The sequence below is a fragment of the Anopheles gambiae genome, chromosome 3, assembly GCF_943734735.2.
Source record: "Anopheles gambiae chromosome 3, idAnoGambNW_F1_1, whole genome shotgun sequence".
Taxonomy (NCBI): domain Eukaryota; kingdom Metazoa; phylum Arthropoda; class Insecta; order Diptera; family Culicidae; genus Anopheles; species Anopheles gambiae.
In genome coordinates, this window is record NC_064602.1 from 49571422 (window position 1) to 49589844 (window position 18423).

Here is an 18423-nt window from a genome sequence, read left to right on the forward strand (position 1 = left end):
ACACCACCCCGGACCAACAACCGCATTCTTCCGCCATTGCACCATCTTATCGATTCTCACACCAGCACAGCGTTCAGACATGTTTTGCCCAGCCAAGCCAGCACATACCTGTGACGTCCAACTTCCCAGAACGGCGCTGATAATGGTTCTGGTGCTTATCAATGGGAATGATAGCAGAAGCTAGAACGCAACGAAAGCGCAAGTCTGTACCCTTGTTCACAATGAACGCCCTAGCCGCCAAGGTGAATTTGGTTTGTTCTGGTTTGTTTGACATTATTTCTCTTTATCACCAGCATAGCAAACAAGGCTAGGCCGTAATCAGGGAAATTAAACAAAACTACGCTCAGAATGCCTGAACGATCGATCATCACAATCCGATCGTTGCCCCGAAATGGGCTTCGTCCTATCTGTGACAATCATATCAGACAATTCGGCCAACAACTACTAGTTTCGTGATGGGTATGTGTGCCATTCGAAGTTTCAAACAGGGCCACAGCTCAAGTTGAGCCATTTTCCTTTTGCTTCCTTTTGCTCGACACCTTTCATTTTGTTTATCTATTCGTCGCTAGTCTCTAATCAACGGCACTGTGACGCTACGATTCTGATTTAACCATTTAACCATTAGGACTCCAGTCAGTTTTTCAATTCATACCATTATTGTCATACAACCAATAGGATGCAAACAATTACCTTTTTCGTGCTACTTCCATTTAGCTGTCTTTTGGGTCTGTTGTCTTGCTCTCGCTTCTTTTCCACACTTTCGCTTGATGTAGCTATCCAGGAATAACGATGACAATCTTTATCCCGGAAGATGGTGGACTAAGATATCCAAGCTTTGTTACAATACTGCTGACGGCCTTGTTGGTGCTGGAGCTTGCTTCTGCCAAATACTTTGCTCACTGTTTCCACTACCTTAGATAGAATGGAAGTGACGGTTTACTTTTGCGCTGCATCCGATTCGTTTTCGTATCGTATGACGTAGAATAACGTTTACACTGGAGATTTATCACACTGTTTGCTTCGCCTTTTGAACGCTTGTGTTTTTGATAAAATGCGACCCTAGTCGTACTCTATGCGATTGAACGAAATAAGGATTTTTGTACTATATTTTCCTTCTAAGTATTCGGTTTTGCACACAACACGTGACAACAAAGCGTTTTGCTTTCAACGATGTGAAACAAAACCGCAAAAACACACCGATAGCAACAACGGAGCCTACTTAATTAGCACCAATGGAAAGACGATCACTCTACATACACATACACACACATACGCCACGAGCGCATCTAATTTTGTTGGTTCGTCGACTTTGTTCTAGTATGCTTAGCTCCTTCACTACGTAGCCTTTTTGTATTTTCACGCGTTAGAACTCTTCTTCCTTGTGGTTGAAAAAGATGGCGAGCAATTGTTAGTAATGGGTACCATTTTTTAATATTTATTATATTTCTCCACTAATGGCTTGATGTCGCTTTATCTGGCTTTTCGAAGCCCTTCCGTTTCACCGTAACTTTGCAAAGACACATATTTTCCCAGGCATGCACGACGATACACACATGCACCAAATAACACTTTAAATGCACGTACGAACAACGACCGATAACGCGTACACGTGCGCTCGGCAGTCCGATATTATTTTTTTTATTCGGTTACGTTTAAAACTGAAGCCTTTTCCTGCTCGGGAGATCGGGTTGAGATCGATGCGAAGCGCTGTTTCGCTTAACGTTGACAGCAGCAGGACACGGGAAGTACGAGAAAAACTAGCACACTAACAAATGGGTACAACACACGTTCTGCTTTGCTTATTGTTTCGCGAAAAACAAAATGCCTAACGAATGGAAACGGATAACGCGAAACGAAGGAACCAATGGGGATTTTTCGTGCGAAACGGCCCAGGGAACTTCGATCGGCGACCGGCAGCTTGCTTCGCGTACTAAATTCAAGTGAATGAACGGAACGGCTGAGAAGAGTCTTGGAACGAAATGAACAGATGGGCCGTGAGAGTGAGCATGCGATTCGTGGTAAAATGGTGAGAACAAGTCAAGGCTCTCTGTCTCTCGGTTCACGTTTTGCTCGCTCACTCCAACGACACCCATCGCAACGAAAAGAGATTGTCGATGGGGAGAAAAATCAACGCGAGAGAAGGTTACATTTTTACTCTCATTTCCGTCGGCAAACTGCACTAGCGAGTGAGTTCGACAACAAAGCTACGTACAGGTATTGTACAGGATACGTAATGTACTTCTCCAACATGCTCCTACCATGAGAGAGAACTTTAATGTCAGACAGTGAAAAGAGATGGCACAAGGTGTGAGTGAGAAGAAATGTTACTATTCGATTTTAGCACTAACTTTTCCAAACTATAACATAAAATCTCAATTTCTGTCCTGAACCCTTCAAGAACAAAGACTTCATAATTATCACTGCATCGTGTGATTGTTGCTCATACTCTAGTCTAGCTAAGCCTCCGCTGTATTGGGTTTCCTATCCAAAAGAAACGACTTCTTAGTAGAATCGAGATTTGAAACCAAGACGTGCACGTGGTTAACTTAAATATTAACCATTCTGAGTTGAATATTGTAGGTTGAGCATTCCATCCTTGATGGGTATACATCATGAAAACGAAAGAAATTTTTCCAATGATACTTTAAAACTGTATAAAAATGGAAAGTAATCGAGGTTAAAAGGTTCAACATTTTACGCCTCATTTACTTAAATCTCAATCATACGTAAATGTTGTTCGCGATCGCCTGTACATTTTAAACGTTTGTCTATTACAATGACTTCCTATTACACTTATTGATTGTGTGTTTTAGTGTAATTATTATTCGTTTATTTTCTTCAGTTCGGGTAATACCTTAATTACAGAACGAACTGTATTTAACTTTTTTAATGTACTACAAATGATTTTATGACACAAATAATTCCATGTAGGAAAACTTTATTGAGATTATTATAACAAAAAAAATAAGAACAGAAATGTATGTGACATTTTGGAATGAGTTTTAAATATTCCACATATCATCTAAGTTTAAAATTTCTTATACGTCGAAAATGTTCTTGGATCTTCTCAAGCCATTGTTAGACCTACACATGGATGATTTTGGTATGTCCTCATGTTTTCTTGGCTACATTGGTACCTAAACCATAAACAGCAGGTAGAAATGGAATCTACAGTCTATTTTGTGATCTAATGGCACACATTCGATAAGATTCACTCACACACTCAACCTTGAAAAGCCGAAGGTACAATAAGGCATAAGGCCAGCAAGCATACCAGCAGATGCACCTCAACTCTTCGTCCTTAACCATGCTCGGTCCAGATAGGCCTGCATCAACGACAACTGACTCCTACCCGTTGGCCGTTAGTTGCCAGTTCTTAGGGTAGGTCTTTGATTCATTATGAAAATACCTGTATTTTGAGGATGCAACCAATTCTATAGAACTACGAGACCTTCCCAGCTCGAATTCAAAGAAGTATTTTTTTAATCGCGATGCCATGAAAATTCTGGTTCTTGCTGTGAGGTTTTGCTTTCTCTTTTTTTTCAGATTCTCTGAGTGAGGCTATACCTTTGTAGATACTGAAGCTCATACACTTCTTCTGCACCACACTACGGACGTGTTCTTGTATCGTTTGTGCTTCCTGCCTAAGGTAGGAAAAGGACAACATCAACAAAAAAATAACACTTCTTCTTCCTTCCATGTTTCTGCTAAATAAAACCAACAAAGATTCTAGCTCTTCGCCAGAGGTGAATGTGTTCTTTTGGGTTATTTCTCTTCCGACACGATGTTGTGGTTCCATCTCGTACACCGCAGGATCCTGCGCCATCGACCGGCACGCACTGAACGGGGTGGGCAAGTGTGAAGGATAAGAAAAACAGGTTTATGCCCGCCGTTGCTTCGCTGGATCCTCGAGATGGGATTTTATTTAACAAGGCATCGACTGCAATCCCAGAGGTTTCCACTGCGCGAGGCCAACATATTAAACTACCTTTCCCTCCAGAGATTCAATTCGCTTCGTTTCGGTTCGAGCCACTATTTCAACGAATCGCCATCGCAAGCGCTCTTTGTCTGAAGTAAATGATCTGAGCTTCTCTGCGTTGCTTGATCGTCTTTAACGATATGGTCCCTCAACGCTCTAGAGAAGTCGTGCGGGTGATTCTTGTGAACTTGAACTCTCTTGGAATGTGTGGACATTTCTCCGCCCGGCAAGAACTGCTGCACGATCAAATGAAGGTTGTGTTCTATAGGTACGGAATTGTATGTATGTCTGCAATCCTTTCATTTTTTCGTTAACATGACGCTATCGAAATGGCACCAAAATGTACGGCGCGAATGTTATGACTCATCAACCAGCTCAGGGAGAAATGAATCATTGAGCATGGTCGTTCAAATTTGTACCATTTGAACTCCCAATTGCATCACAAACTTGAAGCAAATCTTAGCAGTAAATCTAAGGACTGTACGAAACAAACCTAATCCTGACCAATGCTTTTTATACCCGTACTCTATGCTACTATTACTACACATACTTCTTTCTACCTGTACCAAGGTAACACATTCGTATGGCTATGTTCCTTTTATGGTCAAATGAAATAGGGTCAAAAAATAAAGGAAGCATGGAGCAAGAATCTTCCGAAAAGTTTCAGCCACAAGAATGAGGGTCTTACTCCTGAAACCAACAGGTAGCAAACTTGTCCTGTAAGCAAAAACTCTCAAGGAAATAAAGGCTTGGTAAGATCCTGCCTGTACCTCTACGGGTACGTGCTTTGCAATAAAGTGAATAAATATATTAAAATATTACTTTATCCATTTATTTGAAAGCATACTACTTTTTATTACATTCTACCAACAACTTTGCAATGGTACGGTTTGTTAAAATAGGTCGTTAGATTAAATATCTCCAGTATAAGCTACCAAGTATATTGCATATCGTTAGTACTGTAATCAAGAATTAGATTCAATGGTGCAATATTTTGCGCAATATATAGTAAAATTAAATCCAATACATGGTTAAACTTATCTAAACACCTTCGTAGAGTGTTCTGTTTTCGTAGTTGGTACTTCGTACACCCAGGCGTAACCATCACCATCCTTTTGTTTGCAAACTGGCGGTCTTTTATTGGCACTACAATGCCATCCTCTCTGTACGAGTAATCACCGTGGTGATGGATTTTGAGGTTTCCAATCGAAGCTCTTGTTGTGGTCATTTTATTTCATGGTATGTTTTGCTCATGTCAATGATATATCCATCCAACTAGCTCTTAGAAACGCGATACGAGAAGATTAACGACGGGAGAAAGCAAAAAAACACATTTTAAGCCATAGACCTAAGGTATGAGCGACGAGAACGACAATATAGTTTATAGGGCGCTATAACAAGCTTGTCCGAGTTGCCATAGGCATAGTTTGACGAGTTGCAAGAACACGGCCCCATCAGCTAGGAACCGCAACGGTTAAATGTGAGTCATGGCAGGCTAAAAGGGTGAGCCTAGAGCACTGACCGTGCTGTAGTTGCTTTCAAAGCATGCAAAGTTCGCTAGCTTTTTGCGGATTCTGTGACAAGAGATAGCTCAACCAGCGGCCACACTTTGCGTTTCGGCTTTCCATTCCACCATGTTTTCGTGATGGGCATGCTTGCACTAGCTTTACCAGGATGGAAAGTTAGCATCGGGGGCAAGCAGGGCAAGATGTCTGTCATGTTTGAGCAGCACCTAAATGGCCATGCGACCGGAAAAAAATCTCCACCATCCCAAGAACGATTTGAGTTGCGGTTGAGCGTTCTAAGAGCTGCTGGCTCATCGGTCTCTGCGTGAGATTCGATTTGGTTCTTATACATGTCGTCCTGTACACAGCACTATGTGAAGGGAGCGTGTTGCTGGGTGAACGACGCTTGCTTCATGCGCGATGAGATTTTTGCTCGCTTAATGATGATTTTTTTTTCTGTGTTACCTTACGCTATGCGGCTAGGCTAAGGCGCAACCATCAACAACAAAAGCATCGGATGGTACGAGAGCGACTGGGCAAATGAAACGAGATAAATAGCGTGCACAAGTCCGTGCCTAGGAATATTCTGTTCCGATGCGATGAAAATCACCACTTCCCTTCATTCTCGCATCGGGAGTTTTGGCGTTCATCAAATAGAGAACGTCGGACGTGGGGAGTTGAGCGAAGTCATAAGCTGGGGCACGGTAAGAACGAATGGAATTAAGGTGTGGTGGGCGAGGAAACTAATCATTTGAATCAAATCACATTCGTTCTAACACCATAGCCGTTCTAACCGATGTAACTAATGTTCCAACAGAGTTAAGCTTACGATTGAAGCAGGCTGAAGAGTCAAGTAAAGAAAAGTGCCTATAAGGAGTTAAAGATGCTATTAGTAAGTTTGTTTTACAATATCTGTTCTGCAGTTGTGTTTGGTGATAGTTAAACAACAAATAAAACATTACTTTCAATAGAACTAAAGTAATATTCAAGCTCAAACTACACTCATAACATATCCATCCTCTTTAATTTCATCGAGAGCACACTTTGAAACGGCGTCCAGAACTTGATACCGCTGGCTTTAGAAAGTCGATCGAAAAATCCAGTCTCACTAGATACCTCAGACAAAGATGAAAGGGGAAAGAACTTATACACTTTTTTATTTTTTTTCAGCTCAGCATTCGCTTAAGTCACATGGTGCTGGTCAGCCTGTCACTAGTCGCACACGAGCTACATTCGAGGGGCATTTCACTCGCCATTCCAGCACACTGCTGCGTATATGCTTTCGTGCTGTGTCAGTGAAAGAGAATGGTTCTGAAAACGAACTCCATAAAACTTTCCTGAAGCAAGAATGGATGCTGCTGTTGATGATGCCGGCTGTGGATATTATGGTATAGCAGGAACAAGCAAAAGGTGAGTTTTTACTTTCCATTCTATTTCCATTCCTGTTTTACGTTCATTTTTTTATTTTTTCGTTGAGCCGTGCTACTTCACCTCTGCTTACCTTTCTCTTCTCGCATGCATCATCTGCTTTCCTGTCTAATACTCGATTAAAATCGTTTGGAAAAGGAATAAAGGAAGCGTACGAAAGTGTGGAAGGCAAAACGGTTGTCGGGAAAAAGAAGAACCTCCAAATTGATGCAGGCAGCTAAAGAACCAAATTAAGAACCCAGACACGACTGATTTGAGCAAGATTCGAGAAGAATGAAAAACAAAAACCTGCACACGTTTGTGACCGAGAATCGTTGCAAGAGGATAGACAGAGATGCGCAACGGCGAAAGAAAACACGAATATCGTATAATTTCCTTTCGTTTGGAATTATTGCTGGGCCATCATCAAACGCACTGCACAAAACATGGGCAGATTCCGCATACGTGTAGCGAACGTGTGGAGTGTTTTGGCTTCGTCTTGAGCGTATCGTATCGGTTGTGTTCTTTCTTGCTCGATTATGATCATTAGTGTTTTGTATGAGAAGCTAATTTTCATAAGTTAGCGAAAGGTGTTTTATTGAGCTTTGCTTCGAGATTTGCGGTTGCTTCGAGATGAAAAAAAACTAAAATTTTACTTTTAGGTAATTTTGCACCACCAATGTTCTGAATGAACAAAAAATAGCTGGAACTTATCCATTTAAAAAAGATGTTTTATTTTTGAAAGGAAGATATTATTTTTACTTATAGTTAATATTAATGGCAATGTTTTTTTGTGTTTTTTTTATAGATACTTTGAGTTATTTTATTAGTTTTGATAAAAATCTTTTAGTATGCTTAGTGTTACTCTCCTACAAGATCGTGACAAATCTCTTCTAAATCATCCTAACATTCAAAGAGCCTATGAATTAGAAATGTGATAATAATAAGTCATTCCTACCAGATCAGCACCGTTATACCAAGTTAATACCAAGTCAAATAAGCAGCACTATAATGAAAAAACAAGTGAATACGTGACGTTTGAGAATAGATTATTATTCAGGAAAACAAAACTAATTTCTGTTCGTCAACAATAAATTCTTACTTGATGTAACAACCACATTCAACCTAGGTTTATCTTATACAGCAATTTGCTTTGATAGCGGAATATTTTTGATTTATTTGCTGCATTATAGTCATGCGCATGGGACATCAGTCGATTTGAGATTTGAACTTAATCCGTGCTAGTTGATTAATCGTGCATTTAACCGAAGTACAAGATGTATTATAATACATTTTGGTAGTTCATGTATAAACATTCGTATAAACATAGGGGAGGCAACGACGAAGTACAGTAGCTCGAAAGAGTGTAACTTTGTTTGACGATGTTGAACGGCTTTGTCACTTTTACTTATGCTAAATGTTTCGTCGCATGATGCCTGTTTCTTGCTGAGCGTTCGAGAGGTCCTTGTGAGTACAAGGAAAGAGAAGGAAGATTCCCGTGAGAAACGACACACGATAAAAAAGGGACCAGGAACATTGTGCTTCAGCAGAACAGCTGTTCTACAGCTGAATGAGGCTCTGGAAAAACTTGTTTCTTTGCAGCCAGGATCCTATATCGTTTGTGCTACCGATGTGGGACAAGTTTTTGGAGTGTTGGTGAAACGATTTCTCGTACCAGCTCATTAGAGAAGAAACCTTCCATTCCCGCTGCTAGTAGGGACTGCTGGCGGCAGAGTCTTGACGATAGGCTCCGGATGTCGATAAAGCTACCAGCCAAACCATACCATCCATACCAAACTTCAGACAGGATTGAAACCCGAAACGAAATCCTGGGCACAATGAGGATTCGAGAGAAGTAAAAAAAAACGGACTAAAGTAGCAACACAAAAAAGGAAGACCCTTTTAAGCTTCGTTTTCTTCTGCGCTAACAATATTGACATTGTTTGAAATCAGAAACGAAAATTATGTAAAATAAATGTACAAAATGAGCAATATGAGCAGGCCTAAGGTATAGAAGTAAAAACCAAAACATTTTGTTCATAGAATGCACCGTATTCCCACAAAATATATACACAATAATAAACACTTTATAAAACATTGTTTGTATATTAGCTTCTGGAAAATAGCAGTGATTCAAAACCAGGAATAGACTGGTACAAGTGAAGTATTGAAACTATGAAAAGAGAAAAAAGAAGAAAGCGTAGCAACCTAACGTAAATAAAATATAAATCATACCCATGCTCCGATCAGTAGAACAAGGACGAGCAGCGGCGGGCGTGTTTAGAAGAAAAGATCGCCTGTTAACACGTTTTTGCTTGGTTGTGTGAGTGCAATATTACACTATACTATGTTGTTGATTGTCCCGATGTTCCTCAATGCTTAATTTGTCGCAGCAAGCAAGTGCCGCAAGAAAGGGCCGCATGCTGCAGCAAAACATCGGCAACGTTGCGTCTGGAAATAGAAAGGATCTCTTTTCCCTGGCCCTGCACACAAGCACGAACGCCCGGTCGAACGAAGCGGGCCCACAAAAGGAAGTGATGAAAATTACAGCCAATGCATCGGTGGTCTCTTGGGTACGCTATCGGAGAGAGTAAGTTATAGTGCGTAGCAGACAGAGGGAAAGAGAGAAAGAACCAGGAAGGGAGAGAGAGAGAGAGAGAGAGAGAGAGAGAGAGAGAGAGAGAGAGCGAGTTCGAAACATAGCGAGAGCGAGAAAGCAAGCCAGCGATGCATTGATGCCAATGCAGCTCGCAATCGGGCACATGAGCGTCCCATGTTTGAATGGAGCAACAAACAAAACAAGGACTGTTCGTGAGTGCACTACAAATGGATGAGAATATTGCGAGAATCATCGAGCGAGGGTCTCGCTCGCCTTTAATTGATCGAGCTCTAGATGCACTGTTCCGCTCGTCCCGAGAGTGCGAGTGATTCCGTTCGCCAACGACGGGCTGGAATCCACCGTTGCACATGCAACTTAAAAGAACATTGCTTCTCGAATGCATCTTTTGCTGGTCGCTTATTGTTGCGTTTGCCAGTGCCGTGGTAGAAACCGACGATGCGATATTTGTGCAAAGGAAAACGAGAACGAATGTGATTATGTTCTGCCAATGTCCATGTTTGCTTTGCCGTTTCTTCATACTCGATGCAGGAAATGGCAAACCAACGTGGCAACACGGCGTAACTCTAACACACATACAGAGATGTACACAGTACACATGCTCACACATACAACGCCAACACAACATTCTACTCCTGTTTTAGTCTATGGGTAAGCAATGTCGAACCAACAACACAACACCCAACAGCTTCACAAGTATCCTGAGCATAATCCAATAAAATGCATCCTTGCCAAGGGTAAAGTCGACCCTATGTGTCTATGTGCTACACATACGGTCTCAGAGAACAAATGGTATGCTGTGTGCAGTAGTATGGTGGTGTGCGTCTGCATGGGATCTAGATCCCGAGCAATCGATTACCAACACTCTTCGCATTGAACATTGTAAGGATGCTGTTTGCAATGGTGTATAACTTCCAACCCTGTACATAAGGTTTCCATCTGATTCGTTTTCTGCATCTGTTACACGCACACCAGTACAGCACTAACCATGTTGAACAGAAAGCATTGCAAGCAAAATTCTCACTAAGAATCATACAACTGCCCTCAAATAGAGTTTGGAATATTATAAATAGGTTGGCATTGTTGATAGTTGACCTTGTTGATACTCCGTTAAAGTTTTCGGTGCCTTTCTGCACCGCAAGCTGTGCCAACAGGTATAAACCACAAGAAATTATCTTCGACAATAAGATTTTCACACAAGCGTAACATTGTGTGGCTTTCTCGAATCGGAGCAATCGAATAAGAAATACTTTCAACGAGATTACAATACCATAAAATACATCTTCACTGAGAATCTAACCTTTTTATATGATTTAATAATCTGGTAACTACTGATTGTTTTAAATTTATGACAGAACAGCCAAAAATAATGTCTTCAGCACTGAAATTTAAAGAATTGAATAATCGCTGTGACGTGTACCATTTAACATTAGATATTAAGAACAAACTTAAGCAACAATAAAAAAGCCTCATGCGCAACATACTAAAGGCATTTGTTTTTCTACCTTATAAGAACGTACAGGCTGTATAAAATAAAGCCAGCGCATTCTAGGTCAGGAGAATGATTTGTACACATAAAAAATGAAAAAAAAATGTTAGCGCGTAAATCATGCCAACAATGTACAAAAACTGTCTCGCTCGCTGTGTGGCAAGATTTGGTGGCGCTATTTGCCGTGGGATTGTGTGAGTGTCGCAAAAACGTTTAATGTTGCGTTGAACGGTTTTTGTGTTCAAAGGTTTTTCAAGGAATATCCATCGTGCTAATTTCAGACGGACTACGCAACGTGTTCGCACATGTGGTCGCGAAGAAGCCAGCCAACGCGTCATTTGAGGCAGACAAAAAATAGGCTTGAAGCTCAAACACGCCGACCCGACTGTTGGAAGGAAGTCCAACGCCGAAGGTTCGTCTCGCGCTCCAATCTATAGCATGGACAGACATCGAGGCCGAGAAATCATTTCAGTAAAGACAAAAACGAAAAGATTCCCATTCAAACGGGCAAGCAAACCTTTTCTGGGTAGATGTGACATTTTTTTTTTTTTTCGTTGGCGGAAGTCCAAGGACATAATCGATCTATGTAACGGACGTGTGGGGCTGTGAGTGTTTGATCGCTCGATGGCTGTGCCGTCTGTTGCTGGCCGGACATAAAGCACATTTTTGAACTCATGGTCACGAGTCAGCGGGTACACATACAAACGCAATGAAGCGACGTAACGCCATCCTACTGTTGATGGAGGAGATTCCAACAACTTTTTTGTACTTCTGGAACAACCCGACTATACTCACATCAAGTCGGGAGCAATAATAAAACAAGCCCACGGACAACGAACTGCGATGAACTCTGAACGTAAGCATCTTCCGCACTAGCTTTGTACTGAGATGCTGTTGCTCTGTACGCTTGCTGAGGTAAGACTGAGCGGGTTCGTTCACGCAAATTTGTTGTAAAATTAAAGCGACTTTCTTTGCTCCTACTTTGGCTTCGTCTGCAGAAGATGCGGGTCTGCATCAGCGTACCATGCTTCAACGGGCAAAGCTGCTATAATGACGGTTAATTAGTCATTGCAAACAACGAACCGCAGACAACAAGGAAGCGGATGATTCGACGGGTCCACCGTTGACAAGAGCGTCATCGCTGACACCATAGTGTCTCAACACACACCCGACTGATGTTGGTAAACGTATTTGAAGGGACACGCCTACAGTATACAACCCATTCCGCTACCATCATCAACATGAACTTATTGTGGAGCATTTTACAAACAGCTAAAGAGCGCATATTCCGCACGATGTGCTCAGTAGACACACATAGTTCATGGTAGAGCAAATTTCGGAGGATATACAATGTCTGAAAGAAAACCAAAGCCTTGCACAAAATTGTGGTCTTCGACACTCTGATGATCACTACTAGAGAACAATGGTGAAAAAATAGTAAATTTTAAAAAGAAATAAGTTGATAAAGGCATCCGAAATTTGTAACAATACTTGGTGTAAATGGTCAGCTATTGAACTGCATCATTTTTTATAATTGTTATCACAGGCATTTCCTGATAAATTTTCTACCTAATTGATCACATGATCATTCATTCGATATTGTTTCTCTTAACAAACCATCGTTGAAGCTGATTATGGGCATATTAGGCTATACGCTGAACCTTAAAAAGCCAATATATTCGCACCGTTTGAGTAAAAGGCTGTAAAATAATGATCTTATAGCACGGTGAGACTTGAAGCAACTATTGTCGCATCTTTTATACCCACCAACTGAGCAGATTTCTCTGAAGAGGTCTCCCTTGAACATGGGCTGGTTGTGATCGACGGGTCTTCGGAGTTTTCAAAGTGCATGTGCATCCACCAGACCAGAGCGAATGAATCCCAAACCCAAAGAGGAAACATCGAACAGAACCAAAACATAAACACTGCCGAGTAACAATTTTGGATGATAAAAATAAGCATGTTTATTAATAAAATCCGGTGTCTCGGGAGGTTCAAGAGAGGATACAGATTATTTTTCTTTCTTTCTTTTTCTTCTCTCTCTCTCTCTCTCTCTCTCTCTGTCTCTCTCTCTTTCTCATACTGAATATGAAACCACCCAGAAAGACTATGTTTTCAGTGCTCATCGTAAAAGACATTCTACGGCGCCTTTTCTGTTGTACTCGTCTGTTTACCCTTTCACAACGACGGTTTTGTATGTTTTAGGTGGGCAGATTTAGACGGAGATGTTAACGTTACGGGGAGGTTGATAGTTGCATGGACAAGGAGGTGTGTAGTATTTCACACCTTTTTATGCCATATTGACGTATTTCATCGATTGGCTACCGATACGAACCAAGCGATGCATTCCTAAGACTGCCTAAAAAAAACATACGACGATTACCAAGCGCATTAGCTAGTACAGGGGAGAAATTCTTCTCAAAGGTTTCATCTGTCGCAAGAATATGTTCACAAAAAAGAGCTGAAAAGCATAAGCCCAACCCCATGGGGCACATTGTTTGTTTACATATTCGTGCGGTCATAAGCTGTAAGCAGGAGGTTCAAATCTGTCCGCTCCACGCTTCCGACAGGAGAAACTTCGGGGGACATTTCTAATGAAGGTATACACATAAAGAGCTTTCAATTTACGGGAAAACAGAGGAGGGCGCTGAACGCTGGACACTAAGGCACACCACCAAAGACAAACCAAAGCATTGCACAGGAAACTTCAGATTGTAGTCGAAAGGAAAGAAGCAGATGATGAAAGGAGTGACTAAGCACAATAGAATAAGGGGCTATAGAAAGAGAGAAGACAAAATTAGACTAACGAAGTAACGAAAGAAAAAGGATAGGAAAAGGATGAAAATAACCTCACCGTTGAGGACGGCGAGCGTAACTTCAGCTCTTTGTTGACCGCGTGAAGAATATTGAGCATTTGAGTGAAGGCTGATTAGTTCAAGCCCCTTTCGTGGCGGTGGCCTGCCTTTCCTCCCAAGCGATGCCTTTCCGGCTGATCCTGAGGCACGAGGGAACCAGTTTTGGAGTCAGCCACGCAGAGTCGTTTGGCTTTCGCTACGAGCGCCAGATTTATGACGCTCGTCGCTCGAACGTCGCTAGAGCTTTGACTGAAGTAAAAAAAAAAACAAATAAACCGGTTTCTAACCGGCATGCTTCGACCCCTTCCTATCCCGAGCCTCTTGAGCTCTCATGGGCCCCACAAGCCCGATGAATAGGTTCTAACAGGGGTAGAACTGTGGCGCGGAGGAGGTTAAGTTCTTCCAACTGAAAGCTGTAGTGTGCTGCATTCCTACCACACCAATCCGTGTATGTGTGTATGTGCTTACGTTTCTTTCGTGTCTCGCTGGTTTGGTCACAAGCTCCAAAACCGGATTCTTTACGGGGCTCTTGTCTCCTGTTTATCTACAGCGAGTCGGGCACACGCGCAGACACACTTCGCGCCGCACATGTACACACCGGTGGATTGAACAACAGGAAAGGACAGCAACAAGATTAAGAAAGAAGTGATAAAAAGGAAAAGAACGAACGGAATCGGCCCGCGGGGGTAAATGCGCCCTGTACTCGGGCAGCCAAAGTGTCAGAAGTTAGCCAAGTTTAACGTCTGTTCCGATTGTCGTCAATAACTGGTTCCAAGGTACCAGATTTCGGCTCCGAAATGGTGTCACTCCATGGTGTGGGCGGAAAAATTTAGCAAATGCGGTAAATGGACCTCAAACCGTCCGAAAAAAAAGTGCAATCGGGAACAGATTCTCTGCTAAGCAGCCGGCCGTGGTGAACGTTGCTCCACGCCAAATTGCCTCAAGCTTGGAGCCAAGTTAAAAAGAATGAGATAGGCAGCATCGGATATAGAATGAGAGCTACGATGGGGTGAGTGTGCGATCGATGCTTGAGAAGCTGGAGAAACTCGAATAAGTTTACCCCCACCGTATAGAGGAGGTCTGCCTCCATCGCTCTACCGCCATTCTCATCACCCGGTCGAGCCATCTTATGGTGTCAGTGAACTTGTTCTACCAGCTCTCCTGGCCGATCGTATTCGTGCTGGAGTGAGGAAGCTGATGCTGGCTAGTTCACTACCACGCAGATCGATCGTAGCTCGCGCTTGATTGCTGCCCTATCCGGCTCCATTTGTAGCCATACTCGTTCGTGCTAGCAAAATCCCAAACATAACAGCAACGTTCTGTCCGTGCCCTGGATGCTCGGCAATGCCCGGGGAAAAGCTGACCGCGAATGCTAGATCAACGATATTGTTGCCTCAAATTCGTGATGCGCTCGAAGCTACCTACACACATCTACACACATATACCCGGCGTGGTAATGATTCTTAGGAACCTCAAAAAGTGCCATCGCACGATTCAGTTTCCAAACTGGAGTGTCTAGCTTTCAGTACGGTACGAGCACTACTCTCGGAAGGAGCAAGATCATGGCCACATGTGTATGGCGGAGTATTGACATTGTGTATGGAGGTCGCGCGAGGTGCCACAACCCGATTGCAAGATGTTCGGAAGAGTGGGAGTTAAAAAAAACGGTGTAGGAATGGGGATGAAAAGCGAAGAATTTTGTTTATATAACTAAACGCGCTCGACGGTTTGGTTTTTCGGTACAGCATGCCCGTACACACCCGACAGAGGAAGGTAGTATGAATCGTTCATTAAGGAATGATTAAAGATCAACGTGCGTTCGTTTGTAAATAATCGACCTCGCTCCGAGGATGGTTTTCGAAATTTGTTGTACATCCCTCTCGGTACACCTTGGGCAGTCAACCGATTGAGGGGCAAGCGTTGTTGCTTTAGCTCACTAGCATCTTCTTCAACCATTCCTGTTTACTATTTTTAGGCACTATTAGCACACACGAGCCTCCACATCTATCCGTATGTTTGAATTTATTTACAGAAGCATCAGCTTCGGATGCATAACGCAATGCATAACGAGTCAGCAAAAGCAATAAACGATACACTTGGCCTGCTATAAGAAGATGGTTAGTTTTAGATTGGAATGAAATGTATTCCACTAATATAAATGTAGATAATGTGTACTGGCATGGCATGTAAAAAACATGACGTACAATTTACGTAAGGCGTAAATATAAAAAAGCAAACAAACAAACATTATTACATCTTAGCTGGAGCATCGGGAAGTTCTAACTGCAAATTTTGCTTCAGCAAACAGTGCTTAACTAATCATTCAACGGATCAATGAAACACGCTGTGTAGCACTTGCACGTACTATTTGCAGTAACGTACGTATAACATTTATAATTCCACTTCATTTCCGCTACTCACTGGCGTACAATGGATGTTTTGTATGCAATGGCAATGACAAGGTAGGTTTTCAAAATTCCGTTGGTGTTCCCGTGTATTCAAAGAATTTTACGTGCCAAGAATGCGGTGCCTAGTATATGTATTCGTTACGCAGCCAATATTGGTGTAGCAGCGAATGCCAGTTAGCAAAGATATTAGGAGTCGCAAATGTACACGTTACTATACACTTCGACATTAAACTTGGGGTAAGATATGTGCATTATCTGTACCATGTAATTGCAATACTATAATTGCATTGATATCTTGCTAGTTTGCAAACATGTATGAGTTTTATAAATGTATTTCAATACAGAAGCATGGCCATTAAATTGTGACATGAAAACAGCAAAACAAAAATATAACTCTACAAACTTAGCCTGGAGCATGTTTTAATGAAGAGAGCTATTTGCATGATAATTCATACAAGTAAAAGATTGTACACGTTTCATCGTTTCTTGCGGAACATATCCTTACGTATAGTTTGATGCTAATAGCAATGCGCAAGCAAAGCAATAAAACAAGCAACAACTAATTTGAAAACAGTCCTGCAGCGTTTGGCATACGATGTAACAATAAATGCTCAGCGTCGTAAACCTTTTTTAAATATGTTTACAGAAATAAATCAGGCTTGATTTACATTACCATTTACATGCTAAATCTGTCGAACGCTTGCAAATGTCGATCCTCACAGCATAACAACGCTGCTGCACGCGGTGCTCTCTCGGTAAGATCTATCACAGTCCAAATTACCCAGCGATCGGTCAATGTCTTCTGATTCTGCATGCAAGCGAACCACCCCTGCAACCCACGAGTATGCGTATGTGTTTTGTTGTGTGTTTGTATGTATATGTGCGCGTGTTCCATACTGCGCGAGCTCGATGGTGAGTTATATTTATATGGTATAATTAACCAACTTGCCTCGAGCTACTCCAAGAACTACTAGGTGATATCTTGTGGACCTCTATCTCGTCTGGCATGTGTGTGCTTTTGCTTCTCTTTCCTTGTTGATAGACGCACGGTTATGTGTCTCTCGTTACAAACTACTGCCACACGACTGTACGGGATGCACGCTACGCTGCAGATGCAATGCCCGGTGGGTCGACGATCGACAACGTTGAGAGTCCTTGGAGATGGATGCAGAACCGTGTAAAGGGCAAAACCGGAGATGATGCACATTGGCGTATTGCAGTGCTGCAAGCGGCACGATCTCTTGACTGTTGTTGATGCAAGCCGGTCCCTGAGGATGGAACCTTGATCTCTTCCTTTGCCCCAAGAACTCCACGAGTGCTTCTGAAACGTACGACTATGCTAGTAGGCCCGCGTTTCCATATCCACGTCAAGAAAATCTTTCCCTTTGTCGGTAGGTATATCTCTCTCTCCTCCCATTGGCCTTGTGATGGCCTCGAACCTATAATGAACCGTAAGCGATCCAGTGAAATTCACTGTGCGGGCGAAGGTGAACGCTTTGATCGATATTCCGTGCTGGTGCAATGATCGCCACATACCTAGAGATTTTAATTTATGAGCGTAGGTTTTCTGCAGGATACCCAATTTACTCCCTGGTTGGGTATGCTCGTACCCGAATTTGTTTGTTGTATACACTTCAGGAATTTCATTCATTAGACCTGGCAACCGATTTTATGTTTGAACCGGGGCCAAACATTTCCTCATTCTCACCCACTGGTAGCCCCACCCGAAAAAGCGTGGGGTTCCCAGTTACTATGTGTCGTATCAGCCTTTGTTTGCAGTGGTAGGTCCTTATATCATGAGGGCGTTTTACTCCCTGTATCACTAATATCCTTGCTAAGGTTATGCACTTGAAAAACGTGCCCCATTCGCCTGGGCTCTCATCGATGGCACTTCTATGTGCTGCGAGTTTTCCTGGTGTTGTGTTTATAATAATGTTTATTTTCGATTTTTTATACCTTATCCTTCTCTGCCCACTCCACCCTATGCCATTTACCATTCCCCATTTTGCATGGAGCCCTTTCTGTTGTGGCTGCGGTTACAAACTTTTTCACCGCGTTTGTAACTATGGGCTCGATGGTCACAGCCAAACCGAGACGGCACGTACCTTGGCACGTACTTTCCATTCCTGCAACGAAAAAGAGAACTTTTGTGGGCCGACCGAA

At 42.3% G+C, this 18423-nt stretch overlaps 1 protein-coding gene and 1 long non-coding RNA gene across 7 annotated transcripts in view; one reads left to right on the top strand and one right to left on the bottom strand.

Annotated features, from left to right (window-relative positions):
• Window positions 1–18423, bottom strand: part of LOC1279618 (protein gustavus) — a 109628-nt gene that overhangs the window by 20524 nt on the left and 70681 nt on the right. The window contains exon 1 of one of the 4 annotated variants that reach the window (XM_061652995.1): window positions 691–3883. The exons of the other annotated variants lie outside the window; for them this stretch is intronic. Within the exon in view, the coding sequence (XP_061508979.1) occupies window positions 691–710 (20 nt within the window). The 5' untranslated portion in view covers window positions 711–3883. Of the gene's footprint in view, window positions 1–690; window positions 3884–18423 lie in introns of those variants that run through there. 4 annotated transcript variants of the gene reach the window in all.
• Window positions 4699–8008, top strand: LOC133392662 (uncharacterized). Of its 3 annotated transcripts, XR_009765733.1 has the most exons (4): window positions 4699–6188; window positions 6269–6376; window positions 6655–6894; window positions 6962–8008. It is a non-coding gene; the product is annotated as an uncharacterized LOC133392662 (long non-coding RNA). The 3 variants fall into 3 exon arrangements; XR_009765732.1 differs by having other exon boundaries at window positions 4699–6376; XR_009765734.1 differs by lacking the exon at window positions 6269–6376.